This window comes from Triturus cristatus, chromosome 10 (assembly GCF_964204655.1).
Source record: "Triturus cristatus chromosome 10, aTriCri1.1, whole genome shotgun sequence".
Classification (NCBI taxonomy): Eukaryota; Metazoa; Chordata; class Amphibia; order Caudata; family Salamandridae; genus Triturus; species Triturus cristatus.
Window position 1 is genome coordinate 90,939,263 of NC_140593.1, and position 20,602 is coordinate 90,959,864.

At 45.2% G+C, this 20,602-nt stretch overlaps 1 protein-coding gene across 1 annotated transcript in view; it reads right to left on the reverse strand.

Annotated features, from left to right (window-relative positions):
* Nucleotides 1–263: 263 nt before the first annotated feature.
* LOC146788929 (uncharacterized) overlaps nucleotides 264–20,602 on the reverse strand; it is a 95,354-nt gene continuing 75,015 nt past the window's right edge. The window contains exons 2-11 of the mRNA XM_085630986.1: nucleotides 10,233–10,391; nucleotides 8,150–9,601; nucleotides 7,517–7,609; nucleotides 7,118–7,219; nucleotides 6,342–6,451; nucleotides 5,066–5,260; nucleotides 3,209–3,371; nucleotides 1,784–1,949; nucleotides 1,083–1,177; nucleotides 264–328 (exon numbers count right to left, since the gene is read on the reverse strand). Coding sequence (XP_085487112.1) covers nucleotides 264–328; nucleotides 1,083–1,177; nucleotides 1,784–1,949; nucleotides 3,209–3,371; nucleotides 5,066–5,260; nucleotides 6,342–6,451; nucleotides 7,118–7,219; nucleotides 7,517–7,609; nucleotides 8,150–9,601; nucleotides 10,233–10,391 — 2,600 coding nt within the window. The remainder of the gene's footprint in view (nucleotides 329–1,082; nucleotides 1,178–1,783; nucleotides 1,950–3,208; nucleotides 3,372–5,065; nucleotides 5,261–6,341; nucleotides 6,452–7,117; nucleotides 7,220–7,516; nucleotides 7,610–8,149; nucleotides 9,602–10,232; nucleotides 10,392–20,602) is intronic.

Consider the following 20,602-nt stretch of genomic DNA (forward strand, 5'->3'; position numbering starts at 1 on the left):
ATTTACAAAAATAGACTTTTTTTTCCAAATGTTTTCAGAAATTCCAAACGCTGTTACGCAGGTACTAGAAATCCTTTTCCACGAGGCCGTATTATATGGAGACAATATCCCTTTAAATGACAGCCAGGCAATAAGGTTCAGATATGGTTATTTCAAAACTGGAAAACGTAAAATGACATTGGCTTAGGTTGAGAATAGATTCTGCAGGTGTGGTTATTTGGAAACGACTGGCTTATCGAGGTTCCATGCACGTCCACTCATCCTCATGCCAGCGCGTTCTTCACCCGCTCAAATGGCACGCAGCCCTCCCTAACAATGGTCAGGATGCCTGTGAAGAAAGAAGTACAATGTCAGCCGATAAAGACCACAAAACACCAACCAATGGAGACAAGTGAGCTGGTTGGGAAAGGATGGGTTTCGCCCTCCTAGAATGTGAAAGGGCACTCAATCAACAGCCCTGTCTTCTTCCTTCTTGCAGAGAAGAGAAGAGCCTCTTTATGGTGAGAGGTGGGATCATAACTAGATCTGTGCAAAACTGAAATGACTGGCAAAATGTGTGCAATTTTGCACAACTACAGAGACACTGGTTCATGCACAAAATGAATATCTTGTCAGTGACAGTTTCTGCTAGAACCAGTCTCCTGCCAATACCTCACATTCATTTTCACAGAAAAAGTTTCACGAGATACTGCCAACTCCCATTTCACACAATTCAGATAATTTTGCATAATTCAGGACATTTTGCTAAAGAAATTACATGATTTTGCACACACCTATTCAAAAAAAGGATGTGGTAAATTCTCATGCTGCATGCATTGCCCAAAAAGGCTGAAAAGCGCCATCTGTAGCTGGAAACTACACATTTCAATAACTCATTAGTGCTGAAAACCTTGAATCAAATTGCTGAAGAAAGCATATCTCTCGAGTCCCTCATTCTTGTTTTTGATTAAAATTCTCTTTGCATGGGGACAGAGGCCTGTCACCAGCTTAGAAATCACAGTCTGGTGACTGGGTATCATGAGCCAAATTAGAGTCCGGGGGAACAGTAATTGGATAGAATTAAGCACCAGCACTAGACTCACCTTCGTCTAACTTCAGGCAGTTCACCACGGTGGAGCCCACCAACTCGTTGGAGTCCCCATCGCACAGCACTCCCTCCAACTTGTGACTCAAACGCCTGTTGCAAAGATGGAGAGAAACACAGACCTCTGTATGAGCTCTTGTAACCGGAATTGACAAAGAACATCTACCTGCTCTGATCATCAACATGATGAGGAAGGCCTACAATGAGCCCAACAAATGTAACTGCGCCGAAATACATTAAAAGTGGATGACAAATAGGATAATTTAGAGAATGAAAGCCATGTGTGAGTCAACATTCGCCGGTGGCCCTGCACAAACTCCAATCCACCAGGGTGGACTGGTCTCTTCATGGAACTGAGAAATATAATAAATATCCAGAGGATGTCTATCATTAGATGGGGAGTATTAAAGAACTTTTTACAATGCCATTACCCAGTTATCTAGGAATACATGCGCTCTACAATACAGATGTGGTTCAACACTGAAGTTTATTACAAACTAGATTAAAAATCGGTTTATATCAGATAAAGTTTACCCTCTGCTCTGTTATTCACATGTCAGTCAGTAGACTAATCCATTCTCATTATATCCATTCCCCACCCAACTCCTCCATGGCTCTGACCTAATCTCCCAGCAAACAACCACCCACAGCCTATCCCACACTCTGCTTTCAGCACATCCGTCTTGTTCCGATACTTACGAGGTAACCATGTCATGGTGGGTGCTGTCACTCTCCCCGCTTGGGTTGGCTGAGGTGATAGCCAGGGGGCCAGTCATGTTCGTAAGGTGTGCACAGATACTATGGTCTGGCACTCGGATCATAATGGAGTCCTTGGTGCCCACCATGTCATATGCCAGTCCGACCCCTGAAAAGAGAGAAAACAAAAGCATCTTTTAGCAGCAGTTCAGACTCAAGTGAATGAGTGGTCAGTGGTTGACTAACTATATTTATATAGAGCACTCCGTACAGAGCTCGCCTCTAGGCTCTGGTGAGAGCGGTTCATAGAGCTGGATTGGTCATGATCAAGACTTTTATCAGCGAGCTGAGGTGTGGGCCTGAAAAGCCATGTGGGTGTCTGAGCCGTGGACTACAGATCAGACTAGACAAGGGCCGGGAGTCACCATGGGCCACTGAGCAAGGAATACAAGAGCAGGATGAGATGAGGGGGTGTACGCTAGTCTTCATGGATAGATTGGTCATGGTATGTGGAAGTAGGAGCCAGGTGGAATGAGGGTCTCTTGCCAAACACCAGGGGGTTTATGGGCTGTGGTTTAAGGATGCAGGAGTTCAGTGAGGCAAGGGTTTATCAATAACATGAGCGTTTATGGACCATGACCTGGAAATGCAAGCGCCAGGTGAAATGTGCTGTAGAAACCTTGGGGGTGCACTAGAGTAGGGTTCAGCAATGCATGGGCTAGGTTGAAATGTGGACCCGTAGAGGCCATGGGGCGGGTGGATGGAACCAAGATTAAAATTATAGGAGGAAGATGATACGAATATGTCCCATTAGAGTGGGGTGCATTACCATTGATATAAGGGGGCAGGAGCAAAGAGAGAAGAGCTATTGTTGACAGTTTGAGGGTTTACAGAATGTGGACACGCTTTTGGTGTGCTAAGTGAGAAGAGGGTCTGGGAAATCCACGTGATTGTATGCACCATATTCTATGGATTCAGGAGCCAGGTGAGATGAGGATCTGTACACAAGAAGGGGTGTATTAGACTATGGTATAGTGAATCTGGCAGTGGGGGAAGAGCACATAAAGTGATGGATGGAATGGCTGTGAGGTAAGCAGTTCCCAAGAGAATTGTGCTTCAAGAAACATGAGCTAGGTGTGCTACAATCATTTCAGAGGAGTCTTTATTTGGGAGCTTGAATCATGGTTTACAAACTGGGTTAAGTGAGAAGAGGGTCTCTAGACACCATGATGGTGTATGACACTGGTGTTCGCATAAGTACATGAGATCTATAGCTGGATAGCAAATCACACTGTGTATGGAAATGGAGCAGTAATTGGTCCTGAAATATGCACCATCCATGCATGACTCCATCCCTAAGCTGCAAGTTGCTAGAGTAGGAAATCCATACAGAGCTTCCTCTAAGAAGATGGCAGAGATGATACTCACCCAATCTCTTGAGCCACTCTCCTTTATGAACGATGCAGCTGATGCCCCCAGGGTAGACACACTCCATGAATTCCCACATGAGAGGGCTAAATGGGGGCTTCACGTTCCGCAGCTGGCCGAGGTGGGAGATGCAGATACAGATGGGCTTCTCCAAGGGTCGGTCCTAAAGTATACAAGAAATAAACAGAGGGGGAGTTTAGACACATTAGCATGAGTAGAGGGACCGCTCCACTCCCGATGCATCATAGCACATGACCTGGGAAGGGATCCTGCGGCAACTGTGACTCTTGATCAATAGACCAAACTTCTTCTAAAGTGCTCAGAGTCGTGTCTAGCCAAGAAATAGCTCATTCATACAAGTTAAGGAGTGGACTAAAATCTATAAAAATTAAACACTAGAGTTAAAGTGCATTCACAGTACCCTTAGCTGAGCCACTGAGAATTAGTGTGTGGTTTAAATTGATCTAAGTGTCTCTAGATGCTGATGATCATAATAGATCACTGGAGGACTAGATGCTGATGAGCATAAGAGATCACTGGATGCTGATGACCACAAGAGATCACTGGAGGGGACATCATCTAGAATAGGACATGAACTGGTGAAGTTTTAGACCTTGTATGGAAAAATAAGGGGGCTCTTTGTTTGTTTGTCAAATTGAATCTTGGTTTTTACAATCATTGAAGAGGATTGTTCTTTCCTGATCCTTGAGTAGACACTGGTTTACATTTTTCTGACAACATAACTGGGACAAGTCAAGTAATACTTTGCCCACTTTTCCACTGACAACCACAAAAGTGATTTTTGAATGGACGATTGAGACTGTTTGTGAGACCTGAAATCAATAGTAGGGCCTTCGCAATCTGAGCTTTTTGCTGATATTTTAGATCTTTATTTAGCTGTTCTCAGCTTTCGTGTTAAAGTATCTGTAGAGCAAATAACTACCTGACCAGCCTATCACTAAAGTCAACATTAAACCTGGGTGCTACTCATCCCAACTCCCTGATCTTGGAGAGGATGATGTCCTCTTTCGTCACATTTGTCTAGCGACTGAGAAACGGTGCGGTCTTTTCAGGTTTGGAAGCACATTGGCCTTTTGATGAATGTGTGACTAAAGAGGAAACTGTCCCCTTCCAGACAGGGGTGCTGGGATCCCCTAAACTAGGGTGTAATGTACCTATATCCAAGTAGGATTCACCTGGGTTTTTGGTTTCACCAAGTTTTACGTTTGGCATATAGGCCAGTCCAATGGGGATCCTTGGCCCTGAAGAATGGCCAAGACCTATATAGACTAACTATAGGGGCAGAAAAATGTTAACTTAGGGAGATGATTTGAGCCATTGCTCTCACTTATCACAATGATGTTTTTAGATATACATGAGGTCCCCAATACTAAAAGTGATATACTGGGGTACTCCAGGGTATTTTTGACCAATCTGGATCCCGACATCTGTCCACTACATCTTTATCTACGAATTCCCTCTTTCATTCAAGTCCACCAGAAGCTAGAGTCCGCCCTGGTGGCACTGCTCTGCGCCCTGGTGGCACTGCTCTGCCAGGGTGGAGAGAGGTTGCCGATGATTAAGCATGACACAAATTGTGTGTGAGGCTTCCTCTGCCACAAGATTAGTCTTCCCACATGATCTGAGAGAATTCCTGTGACGTCCAAATAAGGCTCGGACTTGAATTCGCAAACAGGAGAACAAATCGCCCTTTAACTTGAGCTACCATACCGAATCTAAGCTAATCACTTGGTTCGACAAAAAGTGTTCATCAACATAGCATTGACAAGTCAATAGGTTTCGCTTTTGTACAATTTATGGGAACTTAACACTCTGTGTGCTGTGACGCATGCCTACCTTGATGGTGTAAATCTTCTGGATGGCTTGTGGGTGTTTGCAGGAGGCTGCCAAGGCATACACTGTGTCAGTGGGGACGCCACACACCCCACCATCATCAAGTAGGGCAGCGATGGTCCTGAGACTGCTGATGCGGCGGGAATCAGGACATACGCAGGAGCTGGACACTTCGACTTTCTCCTTGGGCTTCATTTCCTAAAAAGATGCAGAGCAGACACTCTGAAGCAGCATCTTCTACAGCTCCCAATGCAAGATACACACACATCCCTGGAGTACTGCCCTTTGGGTGGGCTCTGTCAGGTGCACTATTCCTGGATTGGCTCTGTGAGGTACAAAAAGTGGGGAGGGCAGCATCCCTGGGTGGACTCTGCCAGGTACAGACAGTGGTGGAGGGCACCGTCCTTGGGTAGGATCTCTCAGGTACAGACAGTGGTGGAGGGCACCGTCCTTGGGTAGGATCTCTCAGGTACAGACAGTGGTGGAGGGCACTGTCCTTGGGTAGGATCTCTCCGGTACAGACAGTGGTGGAGGGCACCGTCCTTGGGTAGGATCTCTCAGGTACAGAGAGTGGGGGATGGCACCGTTCCTGGGTCGGCTCCATCAGGTACAGACAGTGGGGCAGTACACCATTCCTCATGGGCTCTGTCAGAGGCACTGACTCATGGTCAGCTCTGCTAGGAATGGAGAAAGCTTGAGTGTAGGCAGCTGCCTCTGGGTGGATTCGGCTAGAGAGAGGGGTAGAACTATCCCTCGGGTGGGCCCCGTCAGGTACAGTCAGTGGAGTAGGGTAGCAACCCTGGGTGGGCTCTGTCAGGAGGACACCGTCCCTGGGTGGGCTCTCAGGTACAGACAGTGGGGGAGGGCACTGCCTCTGGGTGGGCTCACTCAGGTAGACAGTGGGGCAAGGCAGCATTGCTGGGTGGGCTCTCAGGTACAGACAGTGGGGCAGGGCAGCATCGCTGGGTGGGCTCTCTCAGGTACAGACAGTGGGGCAGGGTAGCATCGCTGGGTGGGCTCTCTCAGGTACAGACAGTGGGTAGGTCGCCATCCCTGAGAGAGCACTGTCAGGTACAGTGGGGCAGGGCACCGTCCTTAGATGGGCTATGTCAGGTAGAATGAGGGATCACACACTGCCCCTCAGGTGGGCTTAGTTAGGTACAGAGAGTAGAGCGGGGCACTGCCCTTTGGTTTGCATTCTGAGGGATATAGAGGGGCTGGGGTACATCTTGAGTGGAGGGGACTACCATGGCAGCTATCATGCGCATCCTCACTTTACCTTGACTAGAGGAGGTCCCATTGGAATAAGGTCCTTGTTGAAGAGGCAGTTTCCGAGAGATGCTGCTGCCCCGTAGACGCAGATGGAGCTGAAGATGGCCAACACTGCAACTGGAGGATCAAAGAGAGGAAACATCAGGAAAACTCAACCGAGACTCACATCAGAGCAAAGTCTAGAATCCAAACACATATACCATGATCACTGTAAGCCACATGTACATCACTAAGCCACATGCAAGTCACTTTAAGCCACGAGTACATCACTGTGGGCCAGGAATGCACAAGAGCTTGAAGGCCCGAGTTGGTAAACAAGCAGGCAATGCCTACTTTCAGCTGGACATGTGATGACATTTAGAGCAGCAGCTCTGTCCTATATGGCCACATGGCCTCATCCTGATTCACCATTCATTTGCTAAATGCTCATAGTATTGAGGCAGCTTTTGCCACAACTGAGATGCTCCTGACACAGTGCATCACACGATGGGCATTTCAGAGGCAATAATCTGACAGTGAACCTCGTTTTCCTTCCGTCCAGTTTATATTCTGGAGGGAGCCATTACTGATGCAAGCATGAAGGGAATTCTAATTAAGTCGCTTGCTTTGTTTATAATGACTTTTTAAGTTTCCAGTTCTGCAGAAACACACAAGAGCCTTGATAATTGAAGTTGGCCTTGGTGATGGACTAGATACTCAGTTGACCCCAGAGCTGCCTCCAACAATGGCCACCGGGAGCCACCCACAGCCCTGGGCATGTCCATTCCATTATTTACCACTTACTCTCGAGCGGCAGCGGCAGTCGTTCCAAGGTGAAGAGCAGGAAGCAGGTGATGGCGGCTTCCATCAGCAGGGCCAGCAGGAAGACCACGTTGTCGTAGGAGACTATGGAATGAGAAGAGGGCTTTAGGGACCAGAAGCAACAGACATCAGAGGCTGGCTGGTGCTGCAGTGACCTTCTTCCCTCATTAAAGGGGGGTGCACCACAAGTGATGAGCATGGACCACAGAGGGTTATAGGTGGACAGCTGGAATGTGGCTTGCACTTTTTCTATGGATCCATTCAATCGTACGGATCAGTCCAAACTCACCAAGGTTGGACGACCATCCATCTCCTGGGGCCGCTGGTCGTTCAGCGTGCACTGAGGAGATGGACCGTCAACAACCGCCTGAGCAGACTTACCCAAAACCATGAGGAAGGCGTTGACGATGAGGAAGGCAACGGCACCAAGAGCGAATTCACCATGACTGGCAATGTCGATATTCAACAAGGGACCTGGGAGGGGGGGGGGAGACGGGACAGAAAAGAGGGCGTTAACTCAGTCAAGAGCACGTGAATTGGGGCATGTCATCATCTTCCTTCAAAACTAGACTTATCTATGACTTAAACCAATATGAGGCACTTCACAGTTCGTATGCCTTTAACATCTTATATTTCATGTCACGGTTTTAGATCTTTTAGTTATTTCTCTTGTTACAGTAGAGCACATTGTGCCACATACATGTATTTATTGCTGCGCTGCAGTAACATTTCTCAGCACCTTGTAGAGGCTTGAATTATTTGATGATTTAATAAACATACCCCTATTAATATGTCTAGTGCCTTCCACTTTCTAGAAAACATACATTGAGCATATGCTTACTGTTTGCTCACTTGGTATGCTCACTAAGTATGTGACTCTGGGGGCTCACTGCACCTCTACGATTTTAATAAAATGACAACCTTGTCCTCAAGGACCCTAAGACAGGCAAGGTCAGAAGCTTCATTTGCACATACATGTTTATACGTGCATTAGAACAACAAAGAAATATTTACCTGCGAACCGTAGCCAGGTCCAGGACGCCCACACCACAGCATAGCAGAAGGGCAGGACCGCTCCAAATCGTCGACCTCTCTGGACCACAATCCTGGAGACGTACAACTGGAAGAGAGCGCCTGGGATCAGCACCCAAGGGATGGAGAGGTGGGCTCTGGTGGGGTCACTGAGGCTGCCCTGGATGGCAGACAAGGAGGCCAACCCGTTGCAGATGAAGAACAGAGCATCAGGGAGCTGGCTGCCGGCGCTGTGGTCTTCAAGGTCACCGTCTTTAGATCTGCCGGTCACACGCCTCAGACCCAGAAGCAATGTCTGAAATGTCACTGACGACATCACTTGGTTGCCAAGAGGGATCAGAGCTTTATCCGCTATAGAGTTAATGAGGCTGGCGAAAGTGGCGTAGAGGGAGATAGCTGTGTAGAGGCTGCAGGCCACAGCAAAGAAGACACGGGAGCCAAGGAGGGGGATCTGTTGGATGATGAAGACAGTGAGGAGGAGGAAGCCGGCATTCTGAAGCACCTCCAGAAGGTCCCTATTGAAGGACATGACACAGAGGATGCAAGCGGTGACCAGGAAGAACCAACTTCCCACCATGCCCACTCGGCTCCCACCCACATTGTCCGTTGAGAGGAAAACTGTCAGGGTGAACTCTTCCCAGGATATCACCAGCCAGAACAGGCTATGGAGGCCAAACTTGGTGGTGTGGTAGACGTCCTCACGCACATAACTGTAGTAGCTTGCGCAGAGCTGGGAGAAGGCACTGATGCTGACCCATATGGCACCAATGTAGAAGGTCTTCATGTACCCAGAGCCGTAAAAGGCAAAGATGAAAGCGGCCACTGTGTCCGCGATGTTTCCCAGCGCCATGGGCTCTGCGTACTTTGAATTCTTCTTCTTCTCCTCCCCAATGCTGCTGGAAGTCTTGCTGTTGGCGGTGCCTAGAGGTAAGGCGCTGAAAAGCGAATTGCCGAAGCCAGGGAGGACATACCTCTGTGTTAGGCCCTTCAGGAGCAGAGCAGTGGCTCCATAGAACCCTAGCAGCACAATGATAAGCTCAAAGACCCCAGACACAACTAGAGCCCACTGTCCGAAGAGCCCAACGGCCTCGAAGACCAACGTGATGGTGATGGCACTGAAGACGAAGGGCATAATGTAGTTGACAGTGGCCGAGCAGAAGGAGAGGAGGATAGCGATGACTGTATATGCCACCAGCCCAGCCACGGCACTCTCTGTGACTGGGAGAGGAGAGACGGCCATGGATTGGTCAATGGAATTGTTTGTATTCTGTGTGCTGTGGACGATGGAGGGGTAGGCTCCTAGAACTATGCGGGTGGCCCCGTAGCTGCTCCAGAGGGCGGCGAAGGACACAAAGGCCAGATGATCATACTTCCGGAAACAGAGAAAGCCTGAAACGAGTTGCGTCAGTCCTCCAATCAGGATCAGATGAACTCCTGCAAAGCAGAAATCGAAAGGCAATAAGAACAATTTACATTTGCGGTAACGGGACCTCCTGGCATGCAAAGTGAGTGTATCTATGCGTGTTGTGGGGGGGGGGGGGGAGGGTGTGTGTGTCAGTTTCTGCCAGACTTTTTGCATTTCTGTCTATTTCTTTGTGTTTCTGCATGAGTGTGCACAGTGTGTCCGTATATGTGTTTGTTTTTCAGAGTGAGAGAGTGAGAGAGTGAGAGAGTGAGAGAGTGAGAGAGTGAGAGAGTGAGAGAGTGAGAGAGTGAGAGAGTGAGAGAGTGAGAGAGTGAGAGAGTGAGAGAGTGAGAGAGTGAGAGAGTGAGAGAGTGAGAGAGTGAGAGAGTGATGTGTGTCTAAATGGGTGAGATGTTTGTTTGCACACAAATGCCCTTAAACCCCATAACCATTGATAACATACAGTACCCTTTTTAATTGTTTTACTGCTTACTTATAGTTTGTTAAGCGTGCACAAAGCACACTTGCATGGCGTGGCTTTACACCCCCCTATGCTCATCTCCCTGGATGCTCGCTTTCCCTTAGGTGCTCACTTTGACCGCCAGGATCTTGCAGTCCTTACCCAGCCCTCCCTGTTACTACAGCCAGCCCCATGCTCACCTGCAAGGATGTGCTCCACCCCTTCAGCTATCACTTTGGTGTGGAACGAAGCGAAGTTCTGTAGGGCCACCAGGAAAGCGCTGATGACGTTAGCGAGGAAGCCCATGACGGAGAGTTCACTGTAGTACACAGACGCGAAGCCTTCCATGGTGAGGGCACCTAGTGGACCAAGAAACAAAGATACAGTGAGAAATGGTGGTGGGTGAGTTGGGGCAGGAAGTAAGACAATGAAAGACGAGGGCAGGAGGCGGGATGGCCACAGAAAGAAGGTGAGAGTAGGAATGGGCAGGAAGTGAGATCACTAATATGCAGGAACTGAAGTGTGGAGGAAAGTTGGGCTAAGAACGGATGGTGAAGTGAGGGTGGGTCCGGAACTGAGATGGAGAAAGTGTGAGAAGGTAGACCTGCAAAGGGCCTGCATTAGGTTTGGTGTAGGGATAGATGGCGGATGAGATTAGAAAAGGATGTGAGAAAAGAGCCGGAGGTAAATTTAGAACATCTAAGTAGTGAGATAGCGTAGACACAGGAAATGTGCCAAGGAAAAGGCAGGGGTAAGATGGGTGAAGGACTGGATGTCAGATGAGGGAAAGGCCCAAGGTAAGATGGACCCTACGCAAGGCCTCCCGTGTCTATGCTGGATGACAAGATGCTGACCCTGGGAAAGGAAAGCAATGAAGAGAGAACTTTGAATCTCTGGGTCTGGTTGGACGTTTAGAGTCAACTGACAGGAGCAACAGCTAGATATTGGAAGGCTTCATAAGTATAGCATGTGTTTATTTTAGTAAAATAGAAAGGTCTAACATCAGACCTAAAATGCCAAGAGGTAAGGCAATACTGTATGTAAAGTACATATTGTAATTAGTAATGATGTCTTTTGTTCTCTTCCTTTTGCATATTTGGTAAAGAATCAATGGATTAATCGACTGCTTGTTACCAATGGTGCACAATTTTAAATCCACTTAGTCTTTCATCCTTCTGAGGTGGATAAAATGAGTCATTGAGTTTAATAACAATATAGGGTAGACTGAGCCATCAACTGTACATCAGAGTATTGTAAGTCCCCGAGGAGGTTTGTGCTATAAAGAAGACAAGACCGCAGGAAGAGTGCTTCAATTGGCACAGAATGTGTAGTTAATTGAGGTATTTTATTCTAAATTGTGCTTGCATGAAAAGAGGTAGGTCTTCTCACCGTCACTCATGCCACCTCTTCTGCAGGACCACGTGTGTGTGTGTGTGTCTATCGGCATTTCTCTGCACATTTAGGGCCTGATTTCAATGCAGTTAGGAAGGCCTCCTAACAGCATTTGCTCTGTCTGAATCGGAAACATGTTTTTCCGACTGAATCGGAAAGGTTTCCGACCGCCCGAGAACGATGCGAGTTAGGCGTTAAGAATATCCCAATCCAAACCCGACGGCATTTGGAATGACCGAGCTGTACGGAGCAGAATCGTACATCTCTACGGACCGCGTTTCCGAATGACCAAGTTCGATGCTGGATTCAGACAGCCTTTCCGAATCGTGCTGTCCGACTCGAAATGGCAGTTGGAATCAGACTTTGTGGGCCTGTAGTGAAGAACCAGAACCTTTTGGACCTGGCGGCGCAGGGTACGCCTTAATCTCCTGGGTTCACCTGCTCAGCTACACAGACACGGGACACTCTGTTAGGCGTTAGAAGATCAGATTTATTAGCAGCAGCTAGTACAGTTGTCCCAGAAGTACACAAGGCAGGTTCTCAGGAGACTGCCACTTAACTTATACATTAACAAAGAACACACCTAAAACATACATAGAGGACCAATAAGGTAAGGTTAAAGACAGAACATGTCCAATATGAAAGGTTGAAAAACAAAGATCGAGTAACTCGAAGAAGCATCTCCTCCAACGGTGTTTGCCATCCCTCCCACAGGTTAAGGTATTAACATGTTTGTAATTGGTTTGCAGGTGGCGAGATACGTTCGTGTGTTTTGGAGGACAGTTGTGAAATGAGAGAATGCTAGCAGAGGACAGTGAAGGCCAGACGATAAGATAAGGTCAGGAAAGAATAGTATGAACCAACAGATAGTTGAGACGGGGATTAGAAAAACCAGACAGGGATTAGTGTACTCGGCCAAACCTAACACAGCTTTGCAAATAGAGGCAGATGGACAATTTCTGACACGAAGCTGCAGAAAAAGCAGAATAGACTTTGTTCGCCGTGCTGCCTGAGTGAGGGCAACATAAAAATGGCGGCGGAGCACAAAATGGCGGGTCGATTCGATCGCGATCAGAAATCGAATTTCCTCAGTAGAGGGCCCCACTGCACCCAGAGCCTTCCCAATTGGGCCCATGGGGGTACCCATGGGTCCCCCCCTTACCAGCCATGCACAGTGTGGCAGGCACCAGGGGGTGCCCGCCACAGGATGCCAGATTTTCCCCAGCCCCCCTTTTCTTCAATGGGAGCCTATACATTCGGTCGGAACATAGGATCCCGTTGAAGTCAATGGGAGTCTGACCGAATCGTATCTGGAAGCATCTGGATGCATCGTACTTGGTCAGTCGGCCACTCCTGATCTGAGTCGGTCAGAAACCATTCCCAAACGGATCGGTCGGAATGATTTCCTAACTGCATCAGAATCGGGCCCTTAATTTGCAAGTTATATTAAACCCTCCACTGAGCTGTTCATGCGAAGCACAGAGGGGGTCTAGAGAAGGAATCCAAAACAAGTGTGACGTCACAACTATACATGGAAGAAAGCCCTCTTAACCATCATTTCACGCGGACAGCAGAGCAGCCCCTGGGGAAAGGACCTTGTAGTTTGGGACCAGAGGGACACAGGCAGTTCTAGCAGGAAGGGGTTGATGAATGTTATCCTTTGCTAAACTGTGAACCATACACTGTGTAACAATAACTATGTAAAGGGCAGACATAAGGCATGAAGAGCTAGATAACAAACAAGCTATTGTGGAAGTATTTTCAAAGCCTGCCTCATTAAATGGGGTGCCTTTAAGCTCAAGAACGGAAGCAGAAGGGCTTTAACCCTTTAAGCTTAGCTTCCAGTACGTGCAGAGAGACACCGCATAGGAACAAGAATGTAGCGCCTTGTGCAAGGTCCAGGATCATACAGCGTCCAACTTTATATTGCCCTCCGACGTTCAGATACAGCTACAAGAAACAAAATTAGCCCAGACCTATTGATTTTGCCAATGCTTGCTTGTTTGTTTTGGGAGACAATTCTGTTCTGCATCAGTAGCAAGCATTGGCAAAGCCAAATGGTCAGCCGCCCCTTTCAATGACAAGAGCTATTGGCCCGGCATTTCCGTGGACAAACTGAAGCTGCTGAATTTTGCGTTGCGAACAAGCAGTGTCGAATATTCCGAAAGTCGCATGTGCTGAAGGGTGGGGGTGCAGTGTGCAGAAACGGGACATTCATCACCTCCGTAGAGACAGAATTCAAACAGTAATTTCAAATAAGAGAATTAGACGTGTGAGGCTCCCCTCACGACGGATTCTGAGTTTTAGACACCATAACAACTTGTTTCTGAAGAGCCCTTTACACAGATGAGATTTTGACTCATGGACTTTAAATAGCGGGTCGTAAAGTCATCCATCTTAACGTCTAATTAACCGACCCTAGAAGGATTAAATGCTGAGACTGCCCTAGCGGGGATCCAAAGTCTGGTCAGCACATCTGAGGAACAACTTTACAACTCATGAGAAAACTTACTTCAATGAGGAACCATTAAACTCGCCAGTACTAAGCCACTTATTTACAGCGCATGGAAACGACAGACGTATGTCATATGGCGCTACATAAAAACAAATGATTTACCTCTACCTGTATGATTAACTAGAGCCCTCTCTCGGTCATTTCACGTGGAGTTTATACATAATTAATATCATAATTTAAACAGCCCTGACATTGCTTCCCATTCGTTTAATTCAAAGGTGTCAATAGCACCCAATGTACCGGTGCTCAATTTACCGACCTCGGAAGAATTAATGCCGGAGACGGTTCAGCTTAGGCCGATCTCTGGCTCACTTGGGTGAGAGTTTACGTGACTCGCCTTGTCGGCTATTGACCCAGAGCCAGAGCCCGTTGGCCCCTCCTTCCAGGTGGGTTTAGAAATTCCCAGACCCAGAACTCGTGGCTTATTTCCCCACACAATGAACATTTTAAAATCGAAGCAAGTTCACCGAGCTCAACCTTTCAACCGCGGAGAACATGTGCAACGAGGGTCCGTAGTGTTTGGCCGTTAGCATGGCCCTCAGGGCAGCAATGGCGGGCAGTGCATGAGTATAGACTCCCTTCACGCCTACAGGGACTGACTGTTCACACCGACCCCTCTCCTACCCAGAAGGCCTCAGTGCACGGAGTAGCAGGGCACAACGATTGTCCACAGGACACCCGTGCATAGTGGGACAGGTATACCGTGCAACATGGACAGGAATGCTACAGCGATGCACCAACTGTGCAGTGTGCACACCATGAGAGTAGTGCAAAGTAGGGGCACGGCTGCGACAGTGCCCTTCAGTGCGGTATTTGAAAAGATAAAAATAAATAAAGGGCAGGCCCAAGGTAATTTTGGGGAAGCTGCCGTGGCGGGTGCCCCCCTTGCCCAGGCCGCGCTCCCTGAACCCCAGTGTCTGTTCTACTTGCTGACAGCCCACTCACACGTGGGGCATTCTGGACTGTTCCAGGTACACGCATGTGTTAACAATGGAAGGGGCTCGCTGGCTTTATTATTTCAAAATGATGTTGAATTGTTAAGCACTCTACGGAGTACATTGTTAATAACTGAGCTGCAGCGCAACCATGAAGTGAACTATCACACCCAAGTGCTGATGTTTCATATGAGTACTGGAGGGCGAGCACCGGCAAACACCGGCCAAATTAAGCACTTGTGTCCATAAAGGAAATTATTACAAAGCAGATACAAAGTAGGAACAGAAAGATAGTAAATAATTATTAAAATTATTTTTAAATTAGTAGATAATGAATATTACAATAGTAAATGCTGATTTATTAATTGAGAAATAATTATTTCATTGAATATTATGTAAATCGTTTATTTTTTTACACACAAGTATATAGAATATATATATAAGAAATAAACCTCGGCACTCCTGTTCAATTTTATATTGATTCATAAAGTTATTTAAACAGGTCAATTCAAAGTACCAGCAGGAGATCAATATCGTTCTCGCCGTATCTATTTAATATGAATATATACATGTCAAATCCGGAACGACTGCGCCGCGAGGGAGTCTCGAATTTGAAAGGGGCATATCATAGCCCAAGACTATGTGACTACTAACCAGCAAATAACGAGTGGACGTATATTAATAAAGACGTGATGCGGTCTTCTGTTATAACAGAGAGCTAAAACATACTTGGGGACAAACGAATCCCCACGACAAGACTTGGACATGTTTAGATTACTATTTGGGCTCCCATGTAAAGAATGATTGAAGCCTTGAAAAAGTTTCTATAAAACGAAGCACGTGTCGGCTGCCGGTTCAACGCTTGAAAGGAGGATTGTCACACCAAGCTGTTTAATCCGGATTATACCGTTACTGTTTAATTTTGTAATTTAAGACTCTGGTGTATATTCATATGAAATAGATACGGCAAGAACGATATTTGAATTTACCTTTTTAAATAACTTTATGAATCAATATAAAATTGAATAGGAGTGCCGAGGTTTATTTCTGTTTCATGTTTTCACTGGGTCCAAATGGGCTTCAGTATTTTGGCACCTTAGGCAGTGGGGTGCATTCCTAACCTCGAGGGGCACCAATACTTGTATGCTCATATTGAATGCACAAAGGGACTAGATGTGCTACCAATTATTCCACCACTACCATTTGTAAATATTGACATGTATATATATCTTCCTTTGCACTCCTCCCACATGGCTGCCGCACTCTTTATAGTGGGTGCATCCACTCGCGGGGCGGGAACCTGCGTGCTACACAGCAACTAATAAAACAAATTGTGGAGCACACGCAGGGTCAAAAGAAATTTAATAGCAGTTACTCTGGCATGACGCGTTTCGACGCTCTGCCTTTCCTCAGAATATATATCGGAAAGTTCCAATTCCTGCTACTTCCACTCGACGGCGGCGAAGAAGGAAACTCGGACCCCGCTGGACTCCAGGTAGGATGTTTATTTATTGCAGTTCACAACCCACGCACGACGCGTTACGGGCCTCAAGAGCCCTTGATCACATGCAAATTCACCTTTGCCTTTCCACTTTTAAGTGTATTTTAAGTGTACCACCCACTTCCCCTGTTCTGTGTCACATGGTAATGAACAAGGTAGAAAGACTTACGATATATGCTTAGATAAGCTGAATCCATTGTAGGAATATGTTGCTTGTAAGTCTTAATACAAATATATGTTTTTTACGTTTTTTTGCATATTTGCATTGTGCAATCAAAACAATTTCAGGATAAATCCATAAAACTATAAAATTTAGCAGCAATTCAAGATAAAAAACGAACTCCTTAGCTGGATGAATCCAGTACCATGGCAGAAAAAGAAAGTGCATAAGTGCAATAGCAGCAAGATAAAATTTAGAAAAGTGTTGATGTGCAAATGTGCAAAATGGTGCAAAATGTGCAAAATATTTCATTATACAGTGCAATAGGCAAAATACCTCATAAAACCAGTTACAATGTAATAAATATGTAAACAATCATGAATATTGATAACAGTAAAATTACATTTTTTAAAAAAAAATGTGTATATGTACTGTTAAAAAGCATATACTATGAGATTGCACACTCAAAAAAACATATATTCTTTTGTTTTTTATTCTAGAAACTATTTTGTCATAGTTTTTTTGATTCCTTTTATGTGAGAGTGGCGACAGGTTGCATTCTTTTTATTTCTCTTTCTACAACGCACATCATTTTGTAAATATTGTCTTTAGATAATCTAGTGTTATTTTTGGTAATTTGAAAGTTAAAACATGGATCATGACCAGATTGTGTTGTCATATGTTCCCATTTCCTCTCCCATTTAGTCTTATGGGGTGGCTCTGTGTTACGCATGCCGGGTATCATTTTGTATCATTACTATATCTTTTTTAATGTACCCATTCATAGGAAGTTGTGCATATCCTCTGTGTTGTTTAACCCATTCGGCCATTTGCTATAGAATTCCAAAATCATCCTAGTTTCCAACTGTCTTAATTTGCGCTCCCTATTCCCACCCCTTCGTGACTTAGGGACTGCGTTAATAACAAAGTATGTTAGACAGTTGATATCGTTGGCATGGGTTCGCTTAAAATGCCGTGCCACCGGATAAGCTGGATCACTATGTAGAATGGCCCTGATATGCTGCAATATCCTGACGTGCACCTGTAGCTTCGTACTCCCGATGTAGCTAAGGCCACAAGTGCACGACAGGACATATACAGCATACTCGGTTTTGCAGTTGTAATGGCCACGTATTGGTATTGGAGATTCACTGAATGGAGTTGAGTAGTGGGTCTTGTTACAGCCAAACTTGCAAGCTCTGCAAGTTGCACATTTTCTAAAACCGTTGCTGGGTTGTAACCAGCCAGCCGTTTTCCTGGTCTCTGGGGAACTTTTATCTAAGGTAGATCCCATGGTTTTACCTCTTCTGAATGTGATCATCGGAGTTTCTGTTAATCTGTTGCACAGCACATTATCAGTCATCACTATAGGCCAATGCTTTTTGACAATAGCTCTAATTTTGCGTTCTTCATTGCTATAGGTTGTGATTAGTCTTGGACTGTCAACCTTGAACGTTCTTGCATCTGATACACATTGAATCTCAGTGTTGGTGTTTTTAAAGAGACTCTGCCTCGGACGTGTGCTTGCTTTTCTGATAGCGTCGCCAATGATCTTATCACTGTACCCTCTAGCTTTCAATCTTCCCACCATTTCATTAGTGCACACATCGAAATCTGACTCATTATTGCAGATCCACTTAAGTCTCAGAATTTCTCCATAAGGGATGCTTGCAATTAGATGCCTGGGATGTGAACTCTTTGCATGTAACATGATATTGCCCGATGTTGGCTTCCTATATAATGTGGTAGCAAGTTTCCCTTCCTTAATGTGCACGAATACATCCAAAAATTCAATTTGTGTCTTATGTATGTGGGATGTAAAAACAAGGTTCATGGTGTTTTTGTTGATGTCTTCAATAAAAGCATGGGCTTCTGCCTCGTTCCCTTTCCATAATTTAAAAACATCTATGTATCTCAAGTAAGAAACTATGTGTGTCTCAACCACTGCCTGGTGTGCCTTGTTGAGAACCTGTTCCTCCCACCAGCCTACATGCAAGCATGCGTAGCTGGGGGAGAAACAGGCTCCCATCGCCACGCCTCGTTGCTGTTTGAAAATATCTTTATCAAAAAGAAAAAAATTGTTGTTGAGGCACCATGAGATGAGCTCCAGAATGGCTTTGTTGTGTTCATAGAATTCACTAGATCTTCGATCTAAAAAATGTTTTACCGCTTTTAGTCCCTGGCTGTGATCTATACTGGTATATAATGATTCTATGTCTAGTGTGATAAGACATAGATCATATTAGTCCAGGTTAGATTTTCAATTTTTTGTAGAAAATCGCCCATATCTTTAACATAGCTGGATATATATATAGATTATATATATATATATATATATATATATATATATATATATATATATATATATATATATATATATATATATATATATATATATAATCTACTGACAGTCGCCAGTGGATAGTTATAGTTGGGACCGTGTTTCCATAGGAAATCTCAAAATTCTATTTTGAATAACTTTGGCGCCGGTTGACGAATCCTCGCGAAATTTTCAAAACTAATGGGGCGCTACGCTCAGCTCCTTCCCTGAAAGTCGGAGGGATTCGTCAAGCGGGGGCCGAGAAAAAAGGGGGGTCCCAAAACGCGTTTTCCCCATGCATTTTCCCATAGGACCTTTAGTCGAAGGTACAGCCCGAACGGCTGAACAGATTTACTTGAAATTTGGCGAAGAGGTAGTCCTCAGGTCAGGGATGTGCCTTTTGCATATATGGAGTCAATCTGTTCAGTAGTTCCTGAGAAAATTGCAGTTTAAAGCACATACATATCTATAGCCGCGCACCTTAACGTGCGCGAGCGCAATTCTGATTGGTGGTTACATGTCAGTCAACGTTCAAATCGGTCGAAATCAGGAAGTGTCGGCCGCCATTTTGTTTGTTTTGAGTGCGAGAGTGCAAAAGGAAGGTGGCGAACGTGAAAAGGGTGTTCCAAATGATTCACTTTCACTAAAGTTTTTCCACAATTGATCCATGTTTATTTTCATTATTTATCCACGTTTCATCGTCACGCCAGGGTTACAAGATTCGTTAAAACTTCTGCATATAATTACTTCACGATTGCCCATCCAGGCCTAAACATGCGCAATGATCTGAATCTCGAATCCTCCACATTATATAAGAATTATGTCACACCCAATGCATTTCGGTAAAACCTTCGTCAGGGGTATCTATAATGTTAAAATATACATGTATGAATCACTTTCTTAAAAAACAACATAATTCACAAATGCATTTTATATATATACCCATTGTAACTCTATAACTTGAACTAAACCCATTATGTACCAACTGGTCTTAAATGCCCCATAGAACCCATGCTATTCCCAATACAGCCCCAGTAGTATTACAAAAGATTATCAAACAAATCCTCTCTGTGACAAACAAAACCACAAACCTCCCCAGTGCTTAAACCTCCCCCATCACGTAACTATACTCGATCCAGATGTTACCCCCCATCTCATTTGAATCATTCTCTACATAATCCTTCTAACTCCTCTTCCCCTAACAAAACACTATCGGAGAACCCTGGCGAGACGATGAAACTTGGATAAATAATGAAAATAAACATGGATCAATTGTGGAAAAACTTTGGTGAAAGTGAATCCTTTGGAACACTCAGTATACACAGCTGTGCAACTCATGATGAACTGCAAGGTGCGGGACATCTATTTTCATGATTTAATGCAATGTGTGCTAATGGAACGGAGCACTCAACGAGTGATGCACGCTAAATCGGATTAAAGTCAAAATGAATCTATTATTAAAACAGGGTGTGCTTCAGTATTCTGCTGAGAACGTGAAAGGGGGCAGGGTAGAGAGTTCCTGACCCACTAGCCTTTGTCAGGGGGTCCCTGAAGGCAGAAAAAAACATTTACATTTTTTTTAAAAAAATTGCAGGGTGCGCGCATGGTGAAAAACCATTAAAAAAAAAATGTAATGCGTAGTTTTTGTGAAATAAATATATAAAAAATAAAATAATAAATACATAACTTAGCATTTAAAAAACCGTACAAATTCACTGAAAAAACCATAGGTTTCACACACGTTATA